The sequence below is a fragment of the Martes martes genome, assembly GCF_963455335.1.
Source record: "Martes martes genome assembly, chromosome: 5".
NCBI lineage: Eukaryota > Metazoa > Chordata > Mammalia > Carnivora > Mustelidae > Martes > Martes martes.
This window is the reverse complement of record NC_137892.1, coordinates 158,829,844-158,850,333: the sequence shown is the minus strand read 5'-3', so window position 1 is coordinate 158,850,333 and position 20,490 is coordinate 158,829,844. Positions and strand designations below refer to the sequence as shown.

General features: G+C 43.3%; 1 protein-coding gene across 1 annotated transcript in view; it reads right to left on the bottom strand.

Annotated features, from left to right (window-relative positions):
* The window catches only part of SEMA5A (semaphorin 5A), a 464,615-nt gene that overhangs the window by 20,645 nt on the left and 423,480 nt on the right, over positions 1-20,490 (bottom strand). Inside the window, exons 18-19 of the mRNA XM_080804210.1 lie at positions 4,053-4,278; positions 768-986 (exon numbers count right to left, since the gene is read on the bottom strand). Coding sequence (XP_080660336.1) covers positions 768-986; positions 4,053-4,278 — 445 coding nt within the window. The remainder of the gene's footprint in view (positions 1-767; positions 987-4,052; positions 4,279-20,490) is intronic.

Genomic DNA, 20,490 nt, shown 5'->3' with positions numbered 1-20,490 from the left:
TGAGGCATCGATGAAGAAGCCTCTGGTTATGGGAAGGTCAGGTGGGGGTGAGTCAGGTGCGAGGGCTGCTCCCAGGGTTAAGAGAGGGCTAGCGCGCTGACGATGACAGCCAGCCTCAGGACTGTGTGTGCACGCAGCGTCCTGTCCAGGAAAACAGATGCTCTTTAAGCTGATTTCCCAGCCCTGTGCTCATTTCAGAACCCATGGAATGAAATGTCTCCGGAGGAAGACCCAGACAACACAGCCTCCGTCCGCCTCCAGGAGAAAAGAGCGTGTGTTTAGAGAGCGGAACTCAGGACAAAAGGGAGCCCTGCTGACTGAGCACACGAGGGCCACCAGTGGGTCACTCTTGATACCTGTCACCCTGGAGGAGGACACAGTGGTATGAAGGGAGGGTAGTCCCTGGAGGGCTGGGCCCATCCATTTGGGAGGAGGCCAGACACCAGCTTCGAGGACACAACCCATCTCCCCAGGCCTGCACCGCTGGGCCCACGGCTCCATCAGGCAAGATGCCAAGGGCCCCGGAGCCTCCCGGGGGCTCATGAGAATGTTTTAGTTTCTTTAAAATCAGGAAAAATAAATGAATATAACTCAGCCTAGGTTATAGCCGTCTCTTTACCAAGGCAGGCAGAAAATAAAATCTGTGACTTTACACATGTTTAATCTCAAGCACAAAGCCAGGGAAGTCGAGCAAACCTCGCCAAATTAGAAGGTCATCTAGGGCCCTTGAATTTCCAGATGTTTCCCAGATGGCTCAATCCACTCACCTGGGCAGGGCAAAATGTTGCACTCCTGGTATTCCAGGGATGGGCCCAGACACGGCAAGCCCCCGTACTTGGGCTCGGGGTTGTTGCAAACACGCTTCCGGTTCCGAATGCCCCTGCTGCAGTCGCGGCTACACTGGGACCACGATGTCCAGGCTGACCAGGCCCCGTTGACGGTGTGGGCGGAGTACCTCCCAGCGCGCAGGAAATCCCCAGAAAGACCTGCCAACGAGAAGGCCCGAGTGTAGCTCTGTTAGAAGTTCTGAGAGTAACCGGAGACCACCCCCCCCCACCTTCCCTCTCTCTCAGCTGCCTGCTTCGTTCCACATCTATGCCCCCCAAATCGGTTGTATATTTTTCCTACTTCGGAAGAAAAGAACTGCAGGTGAATGATAATCTGTGACTCAAGCTCCCTGGTCCGCGGCTGCTTTCACATAGTGGGATGCAACCGAGAACTTGACCGGTGAATGTGGTCACATCCTTACGCAAGTAATAGGTCTTGGGTTGTAGGTCACTCGTTTTAATGAGAAACTTCTTACAAAGGAAACACAACTCCCTCACTTCCCTCGGGAATTCTAGAGCATTCTAGAACAGGGCAGGAGGTTGAGGCTCACCATGGGGGACATCCGGCTGCAGAGAGGAAAGCGTGGCTCGAACAGTTTCCTCAACCCGTCCCTTTCCCTGTGAGCCTTTCCACGGGGGATTCAGGCTGCTGAAAGACGCAGAGCTCACCCCTTCCCGATCAGGCCCCAGAGACGGGGGTCCATCAGGAACCCCGCAGGGGCAGAGCTCATGACCCGGAAATGAAGACATCCCTGCGTGACGGTGCCAAGGGGCTGGGGCCCCTGTGAAGTGTGGGGCCTGGTTACTCGCAGCTGGGTTGCCCCAGGTACCCGCGTGGCTGCAGAAGCCGCAGCAGCCATGGGAGCTGTCTTGGAAGGAACCGGCTCTGGTCCTTCCCGCGTGTCTGATCTGCTCTGAGCACTCTACGCTCGCGAAGTCGTTTAATCAGCCACAGCCAAAACGCCTGTTGGCTTTGATGAAAATGGCTACTCACTTGCAATATTAGCAAACATTCTAATGCTCTTGAACAGTGGCAATGCGACTCGGGTTTTGACAGGAAACTTTTGAGACGCCTGGGTGGCTCCATCGTTCAAGCGCCTGCCTTTGGCTCAGGTCATGATCCCAGGGTTGTGGAATAGAGTCCTGCATCTGCCTCCTTGCCTTGGCAGGGAGTCTACGGCTCCCTCTGTTGGTGCACTCTCTCTCTCTCTCCTCCTCCTCCTCCTCTCAAATAAATAAATAAATAACTTTATTTATTAAAAAAAAAAAAAACAACTCTCAAAGTATGCCATGAAGTTCTGGGGAAGTGACTATCATTGAAAACAAACATCAGCTTTGGTTTTGTATGTCTCTGAGAATAAAAGGGTAAAAAATGTATGTTCAGAAAAGACAATGACAGTCTTGTGTAGGGAAGCACTGACACTCATTGTCTCTTTTTCACTTTGGTGTCGTAAGAAATAAGACAGTTCACTACCTGCTCTGAAATGAGAAACTTAAGTGCATGAATTGGAGACAGGGTTACCAGGATTTGGAAATAAAATAGAGGGAGCCCAGTTAAATCTGAATTTCAGATGAACAACAAGGAATGTTTCAGGGTAAGTACGTCCCAAATATTGCATGGGGCATACTTATCCTAAAACAGATTCATGGGGCATACTTATACTAAAAAAAAAATCTGAGAAATATCTGAAATTCATCTTTAACTGGGAATTTTGTATCTTATGTCACGATCCCAATGCGAGATGAAAAGACTGTCCCTTGCAGAATGTAGATCTTTACAATGGGCCCTCAGTTTCCTCTTGGTATTCCAGCATAGGTCTTTTCTTCTTACTGAAGCAGTATTTTACAAAATTAGTAGGAATGAAGATCATTTTGCTTGATTTTCTGCATGTATAGGTGCTTGCTTTATTGGAATTGTAGATGTAGTCACACAAAACTTTTCCCTAAGCAGAATTTTTTTTTTTTTCAAAAAGTGATGAACAAGCTTGTACATAGTTGCTGAACTACAGTGATCAGAATGGTCTGAGGTCCAGAGATGGTCATTGTCAGGACCTACAACTAGCAGCGGCTCTTGATGGCAATGGCCAGGCCTCCAAGCACGCAGGCTGGCAAACCCAGCTGCCCCTGCTGTCCAGCAGCTCCCCAGAGGCGGCAGGGAGATCGGTGACACGAGTGCAACTGCTCCACACAAGAGCTCCCCTCTGGCAAGGCAGGGGGACACTGATCACACCCCCATGAATTTATCCTACCCATGGCAGCCCTACATGGTAGCTCGCTACCTCTGTGTTTCAATAAGGCCACCCACCCTGGGTCCAGGGAGCCGTCTCTAAAAGCGACACTGATGGTGACTATACTTTCTATGTCACATTCATGTTGGGAGAATAAGATGGAATCAGAAACACAAAGGTGCCGAGAAATGTTCCCGGGGGTCTAGTGCACGGTATCACTGCTCTCAACACATCATGCTCCGAGAACCATCTGTGAACAACCTATCTTCTTTTTAGAATTGGGCGGCTCTTGTTCAAGTAGGTGAGAGAGACAGAAGAGATGAAGAAGAAAGCAAAAGTGGAGATTTTGGGGAACGACGAGGCTCATACTCTTTCCTGCAGTACAGAAGCTGAGCTCCAGGGGGAGCCAGTGAGTTGTTGGAGCAAGTGAGCTGTGGCCCACTAAGCCACAGGACCAGGCAGAGGGTGCATCTCCCAGTCTACCTTAGAGTTGTCCCTACCTTATTCACATGGTACTGCAGGGATGAAAAGAACAGGAATTTCAAAGACTATAAAAGGATTCTCACATGGTGAACTTTTTAGCAGAAAGATCCCTCTACAGACAGACGCACTTTGTCTTGGTCCAGCTCGGGGAGAATTAAAGTAAAAGCTTGTTTGCAGTTTACATTTTGGGGGGCCAGAAGATTTATGGAAGACCACCGAGCCTTCCTCAAGATATTGCCTGATCTTAAACAAATCTCCCGCCAACGACTCTGGATCGCTAATGGATATAGTGTTACTCTGAGGGCTGAATTCACAGGACCACCTGGGTACAGAAATCTTTCTCATCAATTGGCCATCAAGCCGGCTCTGCACAAGTGAGGGGCATTGTCAGAAAGATGGCGATGCCAGAAACTGTCAAAAGGAGAACATCCCCTCCCCTCGCTCTCCTCGGACCTTAGAGATGGGATCAAACACCCCTCTGCGGGAAGGGAGTGGGTCCTGGGGGGCCGCTCACCGTCCGTGGAGCAGCCGCTGGTTCCGTCGCTGGAACAGTACCGCATCTCGATTCTCTGCCTTCCCACTTCCAGCAGGTTTGGGTCAGGCAGGCGGGCTTTGCAGGTATAGCGGAACCGTTGCTCGTAGTGGCCCCCGTTGTCCGAGATGTTGACGGGCGTCCAGGGTGTCCAGGGCGTGGTCTTCTTCAACTCGGGGCACGGGTTGGTGTTGCAAGGCTGGTACTCCTGGGCGAGAAGATGGCATGTGCTTATGGTGCAAGCATCAGTGGAGACCCGCGCTTCCTCCCTTTCCTGGGAGACGCGGCTCTCTGAACCTCACATCCTGACACCCACGTGTTACTCTACCGAGTGAAAAACACAGTGTTGTTCAGCTGGGGATTTAAGAGCCTGTTAAGTGTTCAGGTCAACGGCAGGAGGAATCTGCAGTTTCTCCTGCGTCAACAAGGAGAATGAAACAATACATGTACCCAGATGCGAAGAAGAATGGTGAGTCCCTAAAGATCCCCTTCCTCTGCCTTGGTGAGTAACCCAAACTGCTGACTGCTCGAAGTGAAGCTTAAGTGTTTTAAAAAAAGGCTAAAAGTTATGGAACCAAACATTTTATTTTGGACTACATAATGCTCAGTTTAAATTCAATGAGTATTTTAAGCTCTGGGATGATGGACTGTAAGTGTTAAGAGTAGAAGAGTCTCCAAATAACACAGAGAGTACAGAGCAACTTCTAGTGTGTAACTTTTCACAGCATTCGCTGGTTAGTCCCTGGACAGCATTTCTCAGTTTCTCGTCCTTTCCCTCGCCACCAGATTCCTCCCTCGCAAGCACAGGTGGGGGCGTCCCGGTTACTGAGCAGTGTACGTTTGAAGGTCTGGCAAATGGGGCATGGTGTGAGGTGGGGGGGGGGCGGTGTATGGAACTGATTAAGATTCTTAAAGATTTATTTGTCAAGAATTCTAAACACAGCATTTCCATAAAAAAGCACCGCGTATGAAGGGTACAAGGTTTGACCTTGGACACAGCACTGTTCGTTCTTCCATTGGACAATAAAGGTTGTTTCATTAGAGGGAAACCCACAACATACGATGCACCCATTATGACCATACTTAAAAAATGATTTTTTTATTGATGTTAAACATATATACCCAGTAAGTGTTAAATAGCCCTCAAAGCTTTTTTATGAAAAAGAGAAATATTCTTTCTTTTTCCGTATCTTGTAGTTATTAAATATTTGCATATTTAGCCCCTAGTTCTAACAACCAGAATTTTTCAGGATCAGGCATTATCCATTAACTGTGCCTATGGAAGGAGAGGGTTTGGCCCTTTACTCCCTCCCCCATCCCTGTGTCTGCAACATTCATGAGGACTTCCCATCTCCCATCATCTTAATGCAGTTACATTTGTCCCTTGGGTTACATCAAAATCTGGTGTTTGCAATCATAACCAGGGACACAACATCCACAGCTGAGGGATGTGATAACCCGATGGGATCACTAGTCTTACCCAGGTCCCACGCACACCAAGGTTCCTGGGGGTGGTCGCTCAGATTCTGTGAATCCATCACCAATTCCTCTCCCCTCCCATCGGGGATTTAGGCACAGTAAAAGCTGTCCTTGTGGGTTTACGCTCTGAAGGAATACTCCTTTAATATGACAGTCATGTGTTTCCAGTAGGAGAGAGAGTGGCCATGTGTCCACACCACTAGCCCTACCTGGAAGCCTATTAAAATATGTATTTTGTCAGTAATCTAGTTACTATAGCTGTTTTTCTCTACTAGTAGTCCAATTAAAAAGAAATTCCTAAGTAACGAAACCTAGGAGAGTTCCTCCTGTTGGTGACATCACGAGCTTTCAGCAGGAATTATGGAGAGTGGTCACAACTGCTTCTCTGATTTCGGATCTTCTCACCGTTCCTTCCCCATCCACACCAGTGTGCCTTCTCTCCACCCCAACACATACCAGGAAGATTGATGACTCCATTTCCCTTTGTTTACAGCATCTTTTATTATGATATTCTTTGGATGCTGCCTCCCAAATGAAAAATAAAATAGCCCCAATGAATGCCAATAAACCCAATCGTGTGAAAAACCAGGCAGAACACGCATGAGCCCTCTCATCTTCTCTTGAAATGGAGGCCACATGATAGGAATGAAATAAACCTACGTCTGGGGTCTTCCAGGCTTATACTGTGATGGTACCACCATCCCCAGATTGAAAATGCCAGATGCCACCATCCTCCCCTTCATCACCTCAGCCTGGCAGGACAGGTGGCCAGGGCTCCTGGCTGAAACTGACTTGGAACATTCGTGCTTTATGGACCCTTGCTTAAAAATGGCGGGTCTTGGGGCCCCTGAGTGGCTCACTGGGTTAAAGCCACTGCCTTCGGCTCAGGTCATGATCCCAGGGTCTTGGGATCGAGTCCTGCATTGGGCTCTCTGCTCAGCAGGGACCCTGCTTCCTCCTCTCTCTCTCTGCCTGCTGCTCTACTTGCTTGTGATCTCTGTCTGCCAAATAAATAAATAAAATCTTTAAAAAAAAAGAAATGGCGGGTCTTTGAGCATTGACAAGTTCTTCAGTGAGATCCCCCATTTTAAGAAACAAATGTAGAAGATGCTCCCAGTAACTCTCCACTTCCGTACACGAGAAATGTCACCTTTTCTATGGAGGTGAAATTTCATTTTTGAAATACATGAATAGCAAATATATTTTAAAGCTGGCTCAAGGGGCTGAGTTGGTCTCTGTGGGCTGGTGACATGTCCCGTATGGCAGAGATGGGCACAGCTCAAGGATAAAGATCAATTCGGGCTTATTAGTGCTAGCCTCTGATAACGAAGTTTGTTTTTCCGTTTATTGTCTTTTCATCATTATGAAGCCTACCTTGAGACTCAGAACTTCCCTTTCATCTGCTTCTTGAGGTTTGATTGTGATGCATTCATTTAAAATATCAAATTACAGGGACACCTGGGTAGGCTCAGTGGGTTAAGCATCTGCCTTAGGCTTGGGTCCTGATCCCAAGGTCCTGGGATTGAGCCCCGCCTCACGTTCCCTGCTCAGCAGGGAGTCTACTTCTCCCTCCTCCACTCCCCCCTGCTTGTGTTCCCTCTCTTGCTGTGTCTGCGTCAAATAAACAAATAAAATCTAAAATAAATAAATAAAATATCAAATAACGAAATGCTGAGAAATGGTATGACCCATCAGTTTTCTATCAGCGACCCAAATTATGAAGTGATTTGATTCAATGGCAAATCGTTCTACGGCACAGCCAAATCTGGACGTGACAATATCCTGATGACCCACTGGAGTAACTACCCAACTTTGGATCATTATATTTAATGCTAAAGATAGAAATTATTTTCAAAGAAATTTCAGGGAGCTAATAACTATTACTTGTCACATAGGATTCCTAATATTCAGGTGGAAAATATTAGGTGACAATGGTTACTAATACCAGTTCCACTTCTGGGTATTCAGCTGAGGAATCTGAAATCAGGATCTTAGAGTGATGTCTACACTCCTGTGTTCATTGCAGCATTACTCACAGTAGCCAAGGAATGGCAGCAAAGCAGGTGTCCATCAACAAACGAATGGATAAGCAAGATGCAGTATATGTGTGAACATAACATATAATATACATACAATGGAAAATAATAATATACAATATATACTATAATATATACCATTCAACCATAAAAAGGAAGAAAATCTTCCCATAGATCCAGGCTTTTATGCTCAGGTTACATTATTTGGGTCTTATGAGGACCTCTAGGCTAACTGCCAGTAATAAAAGTTATTTTCCTCTGGATACATTTCATTCTAGAACATTCTCTGGCTTTCCTGAAGAACAAAGGAGGAGCACAGTTCCTAGGTTGTCAGTCATCCTCTATTTAAGTCCAGTTTTCCTACAGGCGCACTCGGGCAGTGTCACGATACTCCACACAACCTGCGAAGGAACACAGCACCCAAGCTTGGAGGTCGTCCCCACTTCTTCCCAGGAAAAATGTTTCCTGTGTTCATCACAGGGTGGTTATGAAGGTCAAATGAAATTATTAATAGACAAACACTCTGTAAACCATGAGAAGCTTTAGGAATGTAACTCATTGTAATTACTCTATGAGGAGGCCAAAGTCTAATGGGATATTCTGTCCCATTTCACTTTTCTTGACTCCAAGTCACGGAGAAAATCCTGAAGCAAAGAACCGATCCCAAAACCCAAGTATTATTTTCAGTTTATTTCGGCAGATTGGTCCAATATTACCATTCAGAATGAAAATCTCTTATTTGGTCCCTGAAAAATCCCTGCAATAAATGGAAAGAGTGAATGATATTTTCTGTACAAAGGAAAGAAAGAGGGGCACCTGTGTGGCTCAGTCTGTTAAACATCTGCTTTCAGCTCAGCTCATGACCCCAGGGTCTTGGGATCCAGCCCCACATCGAGCCCCTCATAGGGCTCCCTGATCGGCAGGGAGCTTGCTTCTCCCTCTCCCTCTGCCTCTGCCTGACACTCTCTCTGCTTGTCTCTCTCTCACTCTTTCAAATAAGTAAATAAAGTCTTCAAATTAAATTTTTAAAAAAATCTACCATTTGCGACAACTTGGATGGACCTTGAGGACATTATGCTAAATGAAACAAATCTAGCCGAGAAAGACAAATTCTGCTGCTATCACTTCTACATCGAATCTGAAAAGGAGACTCAGAGAAACATAAAGAGTGTGGTTGTTACCAGGGGTTGGTGTGGGGGTAGGAACTGGTGAGATAATTGCCAAAGGGTACAAACTTCCAGTCATGAGAGTAACAAGTTTGGGGATCTAATATAGGGATGACATAGCGATTATAGCCAATAATATTGTAGCATGTAACTGAAGATGTCTAAGAAAGAAGATCTTAGATGTTTTCACCTCCAAACAGAAATGGTAACTATGTGATGGGACGGAGCTGGTAGTTAATACTCCGGTGGTGATTATTTTGCAATATATAAATGGATCAAATCAACATGAGATACACTTTAAACTCACAGAAAGCTATGTATCAATTATTTCTGGAAAAATGAAGCTAGAAAATATAAAATATAAATAATAAAAAATTTAATTTTTAATAAATTAAAAATATATAAAAATAAAGAAAGAAAACCATTGGTGCAAGGAGAAAATTATAAACAGAAGGTCAAGAACAACAAAACACCCTGAAGCTTATTAAAGCAATTTTGCACAATTCTCCAGATATGTTCCCCATGTATTCTCTGTCCCGGTCAACAGTAAGAGAACCATCCATTTCAAGTTTAACCCAGGGGTGCCTGGGTGGCTCAGTCAGTTGAGTGTCTTTTGCTTTTAGCTCGGGTCATGATCTCAGGGTCATGAGATCGAGCCCCACATCGGGTTCCGTGCTGAGCATGGAGTCTGTTTGAGATTCTCTCTCCCTCTGCCCCCCCCGCCCCCCGAAATAAAAAAAGAAAGAAATCTTAAAAAACAAAAAACAAAAAACAACGTTTAACCCTGAAGCTGGGAGGTGCTTGTAGAAGTAGACTCTGGGGTCCATTCCCTCCTCCCATCTATATTGGCCCTTTCCTAATTCAGGCCACTGTCACCTCAGGCCTGGTTCACAGAATCAAAGCATGAATTTCACTGAAATTTGTCTATCTGTAAGCCTGCTTTCCCCCAAAGACTGCAAGTTTGTCAAGGGCAAGAATTTTGTCACATTTAATTTACATTACCAATCTTAAGTAAAGTATTTTTTTTGATGAATGTATAAATCATATTGATCAATTCACAAATAAGTGCATTCTGAGGAAATGTGCAAAAACTTGGGGAACAAATTCAGGTGGTTAAGATGGACTCTGTGTTTTGCTGTTTATTTTTCCTTTGAAAAATACTGAAATATCTATATTCCACAGGTTGAAAGTAAAACAGATGATGACAATTCACGCAAACTTTTGATAGCGTGTGCTCAGCACACACTATGAAAATGACCCTTATGTTCATGTCATCAATAGCTGAATACAGGAACTCAATTTCCTCTCATAGGGAATACTCGTGGTTTTTGCATGCATTTATCAAGTTCTCTTTCAGCATCAAAAGTTGTCCTCCTGAGACAGAAAGCCATTCCACACAAGATGAACAAGGAAGAAATGCCGTTGTGTTTGCAATGGGCCAAAGTGCTCCAGCAAGGGCACAGAAGCAGGCGTGTTGCCCCTGACAACTGAGGCAAACAGCAAAAATTAACAGGAAGTCCTGGAAATGAGCTTCATGGTACCCAGTAAGGAAGAGAAGTGAAAGAGACGTGGTGGGTTCAGATCGCTAAGGTCACAGAATGACTTCTGCTTCCGACCGAGATAGAGTAACAGAAACAGCATTAGTCCTCTCCCCCAACATAAATTTAAAAAACGTACGGAACAACAGTTCTTAAAACACTGGACGCTGGGCAATGATCGCCAAGTGAGGGGAAACAGGAGGTGAGCCCCACAAGTGACCCAGCCTACATCCCTGATGAGGGATCTGGGTCCTGGTGGGGGAAGGAGTAACCCAGGCTTGCAGACTAGCGAGCGACTGAGGAGACAGAGCTGAGAAGGGGAGGAGGCCAAAGGAGTTGAAGTTCCCAGAAGGAGGGAGATGCACAGAGGGAATGCCAGTGTTAGGCAGACATCCCACCTCAACTATTCAGTTGGGAACAAATCAGTGAAATGCAGAAAAACCACAAGAGTAGGGAAAGACCCAGCTGCAAAGATCAAGGGGAACAGTGCACATCACTCACACAGGGCCAGGCACAGTGTTTGCTCCTAAGAGCAAGAGTGAACAACCTCACAATTCACTGGGCACCTGTTAAGGACCAAGAAGGGTCTTGCTTTTGCAGTGGGAAAAATCACCCCAAACTCTGTTCCAGTCTCAACTAACAATGCCTAAAGCAAAAGCCAGAACGTTCATTCTGGTTTCACACAACTTGATCATGTTCTGAAGGAAAGCTCTCACTTAATTTCAGGAACACAAAAGTGTGTCCAAGACACCCCAAGGGGAAAAAAATCACCATGTCTTGCACGTAATTTAGAATGACCAGATAGTCAAAGAAGCTGCTGAAAAACACAAGGTCTTAGGAAGCAAAAAATCAGTCAACTAAAATTGGCCCAGAAATGACACAGATGACAGAATTTGTAGTCAAGAACATTAATGCAGTTATGGTAACTGCATTCCATGTGTTCGAGCATGTTCAGTTAGAAGACTGAACATGGAAGTGGAGGCAGGGAGGACATAAGGAGGAAGTAAAATCGACTGCACACAACATTTCCAGGGAAGTGAAAGGAGAGATCACATCTCAGGTCATTCTATGAGGCCCACTTTAATCCAGAATCAGAGCCAGACAAAGACATTATAAGAAAAGAAAACTGCATGTGAATATGTCCCATGGACAGAGACACAAAAATTCTTGACAATATTTTGATAAGTAAAACTCCAAACTGTAGAAAAAGTTTAATAACTGTAGAAAGGATTAAGTCGGGATTCTGTCGGGGATGCTCAGTTGCACTAACCTTTGAAATTTGATCAGTGTAATTCACCATTTATTAACAGTCTAGAAAGTAAACCTATATGATAGGTTCAATAGATGAAAAATACCATTTGATAAGATTCAAAATTAATTTCTTATAGAAACTTTGCATCAACTATGAAAATAAAAAAATTCCCCAGATTTGATGGACATGTATTAAAAATATACAAGCAATGTATTACTTAATGGTTAAAGCCTGCATGCTTTCTTCCTAAGACCAGAAACAAGACAAGCATATGTGCCCCTTCTTCTTCTAGTCAATACTCTACTGACAGTTCTATCTCACACAACTAGGAAAGAAACAGAATTAAAAGTCATTTATAATGCAAAGTAAAAAGTAATTATCTTTTTATTCACAAACATTGTTATTGTATATGTAGAAAATACCATGGAATCTACCAGAAAGATACTAGGAGTAATATTAATTTATCAAGGCTTCAGAATACAAGATCAATAGAAAACATTAATTTCATTCCCACATACTAGCAAAGAGCAATCAGATATTAAAAGAATGGCATTTACAGTAGCATCAAAAATATGAAATACTTAGCAATATATCTCACAAAATGTATTCTTGACTTTACACTAAAAGAACACCAAATTCCCTCAATGATCTATAGAATCAATGCAATCTGGATCACAATTTAAGAAGGCTTTTTTGGGATAAATATTGACAAGCTAGTTCTAAAATTCATGCAGAAATTTAAAAAATATCTAGAATATCCAAAACATTTTGGAAAGGAAGAACAGAGCTGGAGGACTTCAACAACCTGACTTCAAGACTCATTCTAGAACTACAATAGCATTCTGTGCTGTCAGCATCAAGATAGAAAGACTGAGCAATGGAATTCTGGACTGGAAAGTCCAGAAATAGACCTGCACATGTATGGTTTACTCAGTTTTGATGAGGGAGCAAAAAGGCAATTCAGCAGAGAAAATAGAGACTTTTCCGCAAATGGAGCTGTAGCCATTGGATAACTAACTGTGCAAAGAAGACCTCTGAATGATAATTTACTCCCTGCTTCATAGCAGACTCAAATGGATCATAGACCAACTACCTAAAACCATAAAACCTCTAGAGGAAAACCTAGAAGAATCTCTCTGTGAGCTTCAGTCAAGCAAGTCAGTGCCAAAAACGTTACTCAGGTAAGAGAAACAAAGACAATTGGAATTATTCAAAATGGGGAACTTCTGTTCTTTGAGAGGCACCCTGAAGAGAGAGAGGCAAGCCACACCCTGAGAAAGAATATTTCCAAATCAGGTAAAAGACTCATGTCCATTGTGTGTTTAAAAAATTAAAATTCAACAATAAAAAAACTTAATACAAAAATTGTCAAGGATAGCAACAGACACGTCACAAGAGAAGACAGATGGCAAAAAAAAAGCATATATAAAGATTCTCAACATCATTTGTTAGAAAAAAAATCAAAACCATAGGGAAAATAACACACACCTAACAGAATGGATAAATTAACCATAAAATCCAAACCTGACACCACCAAATGTTGGTGACCTTGTGGGGACGAGGAAGCCCCCTCCTACTCTGCTGGTAGATATGGAGTGTGACACAATCCCTTTGAAACTATTTGACACTTTCTTAATAAATGAAACACACATTTACTGTATGACCTTGCCATCTCCTCCCTAGATATTTACCCAAAAAAAAAGAGAAAGTAAATGTCCACCCAAATACTAGTACATGGACATTCTTAAAAGTTTTACTGGTAATGGCCAAAAATAGAACCACCCATATGTCTATCTATCAGTAGGTGATTAGCTAAACGAGTCATCTCATAGCCACAGAAGGGAATCCCAGTCAGCAGTAAAAAGAAATGAACTGTTGATGTGTATGGCATAGAAAAATCTGAAAATAATGCCTAGTGAAAGAAGCCGGCCGAATGAATGACTCCATTCACATAAAATGATGGAAATGGAAACTAACGTAGAGCCAGAAAGATCAGTGGTTGCCTGGGCTTGGGGAGGTGGAGGAGGGAGGGGTTACAAAAGGTACAAGGAAAGTCCAGGGTTGATAGACATGTTCATTATCTTGATGGTGACATGGTTTCATGGATGAATACGGTTGTCAAAATGTGTCAAATTTTATGTTTAAACGTGCAGTTTATTGTACGCGGATCATACCTCACTAAAACTATTAAAAGTGATATGTCCACAGGAAAATCAGTCTTTCTCAGAAACGGTGGTTACCTTGCTGATGAGAAGCGATCTTCAAAACAACTGTGTGTGCGCCTACTTGCACACATTAAAACAACAGTTCTGTTTTTCATAGCATTCACGTTGGAGTACTGGCAATTGAACGGACATGACCATGGAGTATTTGTAGACAAATGCTTTATAAATGCAAAATGGGGGGCACCTGGGTGGCTCAGTGGGTTAAAGCCGCTGCTTTCGGCTCAGGTCATGATCCCAGCATTCTGGGATCGAGCCCCGCATCAGGCTCTCTGCTCAGCGGGGAGCCTGCTTCCTCCCTTCTCCCTCTGTCTGCCTCTCTGCCTACTTGTGATCTGTCTGTCAAATAAATAAATAAATAAAATCTTAAAAAAAAATTAAAAAAAAATAAAATAAAAAATAAATAAATGCAAAATGGGCACCATGGAGCCCAACTGCCCCTGCCACCATACACACCTACAAAATGCTACTTTCTATCCACAGCCAGTGTAGCAACTGCCTCTCACAGCACCCATACACACATGCGTATCAACCGCAAGCTTTTATAATCTTATTTCTCTTATCACGAGTTTCTTTAGCTGTGGTACATTTTCAAGGCGCAGGAGTTAAAATCATCTTCCATGACATTTGGGTAAGTTGTGGAGTCACCGGATGGCTTGGTGAAAGAGCCCGGCCCCAAGGCCAGCTTCTTACTCTCTAACCAAGGTCATATGGCAAGCGTATCTTACCCATAGCAAATCTGTAGCCACCTGGGAGGTGTGCTAGTTCATAGGGGCTGCTACAAGGAAACATCACAGATGGGGACAACAGGGATGTACTCCCCTCAGCTCTGGAGCCTAGGAGCCTGACATCAGGGGGTTAGCATGGTTGGGTGAGGGCCTCCTTCTGGGTTACAGACTTCTCTTGCGTCCTTGCGTGGTGGAAAGGGTAAGCTACGTGTGTCTGGGACCTCTTTTATGAGGACGCTAATCCCATCCATGAGGGCGCCACCGTGGTGACCTAATCACCTCCCAAAGGCCTCACCTTCTAATACCATCCCCTTAGGCATTAGGTTTTCAACACATGAATTCTGGGAGGGGACACCGACACTGAGCCTACAGAACGTATGCCAACAAATGCCAATCAGGGGTTACAGAAGGTGATCACAAGACACTGCACACATTTTGGACTCCGCAGTTCGGTTTTGGGTTAGTCCTTTGGCCTCCAATAATAGTGTATACACTTGAATCAGTTTCAGAGAAAGTAAAAAGATTTGATACCCCAATGCTACCTGACAGTCTACACTAGCTACCGTTCAGAGAGGCTGATGATTTAGGGGTTTTTATGAATATTCTTCATTTCTTCGATTACTATTCCCAGTTATCAAAAGTTCAGTTAAGGGGTGCCTGGGTGGCTCAGTGGGTTAAAGCTTCTGCCTTTGACTCAGGTCATGATCCCAAGGTCCGGGGATCGAGCCCCGCATCGGGTTCTCTGCTCAACAGGGAGCCTGCTTCCCCCTCTCTCTGCCTGCCTCTCTGCCTACTTGTGATCTCTCTCTCTCTCTGTGTCAAATAAATAAATAAAATCTAAAAAAAAAAAAAAAAGTTCAGGGAAATAAAAATGGAATGTTTTAAAATGTGAAAGAAACACTGTGACATGAAGTGTATTTTAAAGTAGGAAATTGCACCATTCCAGGCAGAACCTGCTTGCATTTCAGTGAGTTTCATCGGATTTAGCTACAGCTCTTAGAAACCTTCAGTGTCCCAGTTGTTCGCCTGGGGTCTCCCCAGCCTGCGAGTGTCTCCAGGGTAGAGCCTGGGGTTGATGCAACTTTCTCCCGTACTGGGTGACTGGCATTATCTCTGGCTCTGAGGAAGAGGGCTGGGCTGAACAAGTTGGGCTTTCAAAGGTGTGCATTCACTTTCAACAAGCCGTCATCCTGCATGTTTTTGTTTGTTTGCTTCGTTTTGTTTTAGGTGCAAAAAAGCAAGCAAATATTCCTGTGCTGTCTTACTAAAAAAGATATGTGTTTGTGCATGTACCAGATTGCGTGCGTGTGTGTGTGTGTGTGTGTGTGTGTGTAAATGGAGCTGGCTTTCCTCCTTACACATTATTTTAGGCATTCTTTTTTATAACACTGTAGAAAGCCCAAGAGAATAAGAAAATCAGTGGTGTTACTGGCAATCGTTATTACAGAGGCTGTGATTTGTGGGCAGGCTATAAACGTACAACTCAAATGAGAAGATCCATTTCCTTATTTTATTCTCTCACTGTAATGCCTTTAAATTCGTCGTCTCTGAGAGCGAACATGAAGAATTCAGACAGCTTTTTTTGGCAAATACAGTGCAATGAGAGGAAAAACTACTTTTAGCTCGAAGTGAAAACCTATCAAAGGGGAAGAGATTTCCTTCCCAAATCAACCACTGAAATGGGTGACCTGGAGCAAAGGCGCCCAACCTTCCCCTGCATTCTTCCACTGCTGTTATAACGCCTGCTATCTGCTTACTCAACTGGCAAAATTTGTAAAGCTACCTCACCAAGACCCAGAGTACTCAGCTCCCTCCTGCATTTCATCAGGCATATGGGATTGTGTGTTCAGGTCCCACATTGGGTCCTCCTCCTTGGAGCCTTGGGAATACCTGGTCCATTTTCCATGAGTCAACTGCACTTACATCAATTACGTACAGCATAGCTATGATCTGAAGAGCGCTGTGACAGTGGGCACCCAACATGCCCATCACCTGATGTCATGCCCTGTGTAATCCCCTCCTCGTGGGTGTGGACAGGCTTCGTGAAGCTGATGGAATAGGGCTCTCTTGATGAGATCTCTCTTAACCAAGACATCCTTGGAGTGGACAACAGAGAGATTCGCCTGCTGTTCTACCACTGGAGAGCTTGAAGGAGGACCCCGCCTTGGAAAGGTTGGAGGTTCCAGCCAACACCTTGATTTCAGCCTAAAACTCTGAGCGGAGGAGTCAGTTAAACTGGGCCTGGACTTCCAGGCCACGGAACTGTGAGATCATTAATCGTGTTATATTAAGCCACTAAATTTGCGTTCATTTGTTACACAGCAACAGAAAACTCATACACACCTATGTAAGCTACATTTATTTGGTATTTGTACACGAGAAGGAAGCTATTCCATGACCCTGCTTTTTCCCCCTAATACTCCAAGGATTCAGTTTAATACAGGATTCAAATGAAGTTGAGTTTTCTTAATCTGGTCTCCCCAGGGCAAGCAATTGGAAGGATTAGATTCCTTCATGGAAAACTCATTATCTTCCTGCTATGATATTCTTACAATTTTTTTCTTATAGAAAGTTTTGGCTCAAAGTTTTAAGAAAAAGTGACCATTGTTTCTTATTAATAATACCTAGGAAAATCAAGGTGTGAATAAGGGACCTGCAGGCTATGTACTGAGTTGAGGTTGGTTGTTACAACTCATGTTTTATTAAAGATGCCTGATACCATCCAGAGTTAATTTTAAGTCTGCTTTACGGAATAGCGACAGAATATACCTGTGTTGACAATCAGATTGTACTTCAATTTCGCCAATTCCATTAAAGCTGTAGAGTCAGTGAAAATCCACTATGCTTGAGAGAAATATATTGGGTTAATGCCTTTTGCGTTAAGGGCATAAACAGAATTTAAAATGGTGTTCTACGCATTCTGCAAATGAGCTTTTCCCCAAGTGTGTCTCTGTAGGACGCAGATGGGTGCCACAGAGAAAAGTGTGTGCTGTCAAGCAAGAGAGAGGCCATGGGTTCAACAAAGTTAAATGAGTTTCTTCAAGGCAGGAGTGATGAGAGCTCATTTGGGGGAAACAGAACTAAGGGGAGCACACATTGCCAAACACGGATGGGGAAGAAACTACCTGGAATCAAAGTTCTCAAAGTTAAGAGCAATTTCATCATTTATGATTGATTCTGCAATTGACTTCATTGATTCAAAACTGAAACTAGGGAAGTCACCCCTCTGCCAAACTTAACTAGGATTGGAAAGACCAAGGATGCAGTCTTGTGTTCATAAAATCTTAAGCCCATTTGCCTCCATGCTCTAATGGGAAAGCCATCTAAAATATCCCTTGCCCTCAAGACTGTTGGCGGGTGGCTCTCCAGTAAGTGTTATCATGGTAGAGGGAGCTGGCCTGTCATTAGTTATACTCCTCAAGTAGCTTCTTCTCTGAGTTCATTTATATGTGGGCTGGCCAGGTTTTACTGTGAAACTCTCTTCACTTCCAAGTTCACGGCTCTGTGTGATAATCAGGACCACGAGGTCCATCCAGGGGGTCTACTCCTTTCAATCCCTGAATGTAGCACCTGAGCACTCTCATCTATAGAGTGGGCATATAAAGACACATCGTGATGATTGGGGAATGTTAATGAGATAATACATATACAGAGGTTAGCAGGGAGCCTGGATTGTGAGGTATCTTTGGCACAGAGGCCCAGCACTAAAAATGGGTTGCAGAACATGAAAATAGTATGAGTTCTTCAAAGCTGGTCAGGATATAGAACATAAAAATATTAGAGGCTCTCCAAAGTTGGTCATTAGCAATTAAGAAATCATCCTCTCTTAGTGTGGATGGTCACAATAACTCTTAATTATCCTAGCAGGTCATACTCAGGGGAACGGATTTATCTCACTGGTAAAAACAAGTTTAGGTTTAACTTCCACCCAACTTTCCATGTATTTACATCACTTCACTCCCTCTGTAATGTGATCATCTAGTGGAAAATTGTCTTTGAAATTTGTTCTTACCTGAGTCTACATAAAGTTGGCTTTTTATCAGTTCATGTTCCTCAAATAATCAGCTAAGATGTCATCCCCTAAAAAACAGTGGTAAGAACATTCATCTAATCTAAAATCATTACATCATGAATGATACATTTGAAACATTCACTGCTAGGGCCAAAGTCCTTCCGTCATTTCATCTCACCAGTATGGAAATAGGACACTTGGGTTTTGTTGGGGCTCTCCAAGCTGGGATCCCATTATTAATGGGTCTGGGAAATGGAAAACATGTCTTATCATCATCTTTGGCTAATAATTTAAATCACAAGGGACGATATTATTATTATCATTATTATTGTTTTGCTCTTCTTTTGGCCAATTTACTGTGGGAAAGTAATTAGTTCCTCAAATAAAGATCCTTAAATGACTTTCTGTTTATAATTCAGATTATTTAATTAGAGTCCTATTATCTGCTGAATATTTCCTGCGAAAACTTATGGTTAATGACCTACATATCTTAATTACACCATTTATATTTTTTAAATTAAGAGTCACAGTAATACTGTCCAAATGACAATTTTCAAATAACAGGGTAGTTATGAAAACAGAAGTATCACATTATCCATCCACCCATCCTCCGGCTCATCCATTCATCCATCTTTCCATAATCACTGTTGGGGCAGTTATGCTGTGTACAAAGATGCTAAGTTACAGCTTTGAGATTTTAGATGTTGCTGGTGAAACAAACAGGGGATGTCCAAGGGAAACACCCATAAGAAGTTAAGCCCACACCAACTACGTGTTATGGGAATTAAGAGGCAGAGGGAAATAATTGGAAATAACAAGAGTGTCTAGAAACCAACTGCATTACGGCCAATCCCATGGGCCACTCAGCCTGGGATTCTGTGTATGACTGACCCATTCCATAGCAAGGGGTGTTGGCCTCACAATCACAGACCAGAGGAGGGACACAGTCAACGCTTCCGAAGCCTTGAGTAACCAATTCTGGCTAAATTATCCATGCCCTAAGAGCAGAATGTCACTGCTAATACAAAACAAAATGAAAAACCAAATACAATCTTGGCTGCCTTAAGAAAAGTTTTAAGTCTTGATCACAGAAAATAAAAAGACTCACTAGTTAAAATATAAGTTGTCCAAACATTGGGTTTTTATCCTTATTTTTTCCTTAATGCAATTAAAAGTTTTTGTGCCTCAGTTTTACAAATGTTTAAAACATATGCACAGGTCCCTGCAATAATTCTAATGAAAAGAATAAAGTACAATGAGGGTGTGCCAAGGACATGTGGTCACAGGTTACGGTCACTTTCATTCCAAGATCCAAGGCCTGGGTGGGCTTCCTGTCCTCCATCATCATTCTATTGCCTTTCCTCCCCAAACTGGGAGCAACTGTCACAAGAAACCCCCCAGTCTCCCAGTAAAAGAGATGCCTTTCCCATCTGAGGATAAAGGTTTTGCCCTTTCCTGCTAGAATCACCATCCTAGCATAGTAACACAATCGTACAGTGGCTTTAATAGGATCCTTCCCAACTAAATTGTCACAAAAGGGAATATTCCATCTAAATGAAGTGACAACGTCAAAAACAATAATTTGTCTAAGACCACTACTGACAGATTTATTTCTAAATTTATAACTTTGTCTCTCAGATCTAATTTAATGGCTTCATGATTTCTTGGGGTTATAATTAAATTTACTTATTACTGACATACTCTTGATGTAGTAAAATATATACACATATTTTACCATAGCCTGGAAACATTTCTCACATCTGCTTATATTTTGTTTATTTTTTTTTTACCTGTGACCAAGTTTTAGGCCACAATTCTGCTACGTTCTATGCCCCACTTCTCATGGGTCTCTCTCTATTTCTATCTCTGTGACAGCTGTGGAGACCTGATGACCTGGCTTATCTGAGCACGTATCAAGAGAACTGTAAGACTTTGTGAAGACGATGGAGTCTTTGCCACAAGGTTGGACAGCCAAATCCCTCTAACT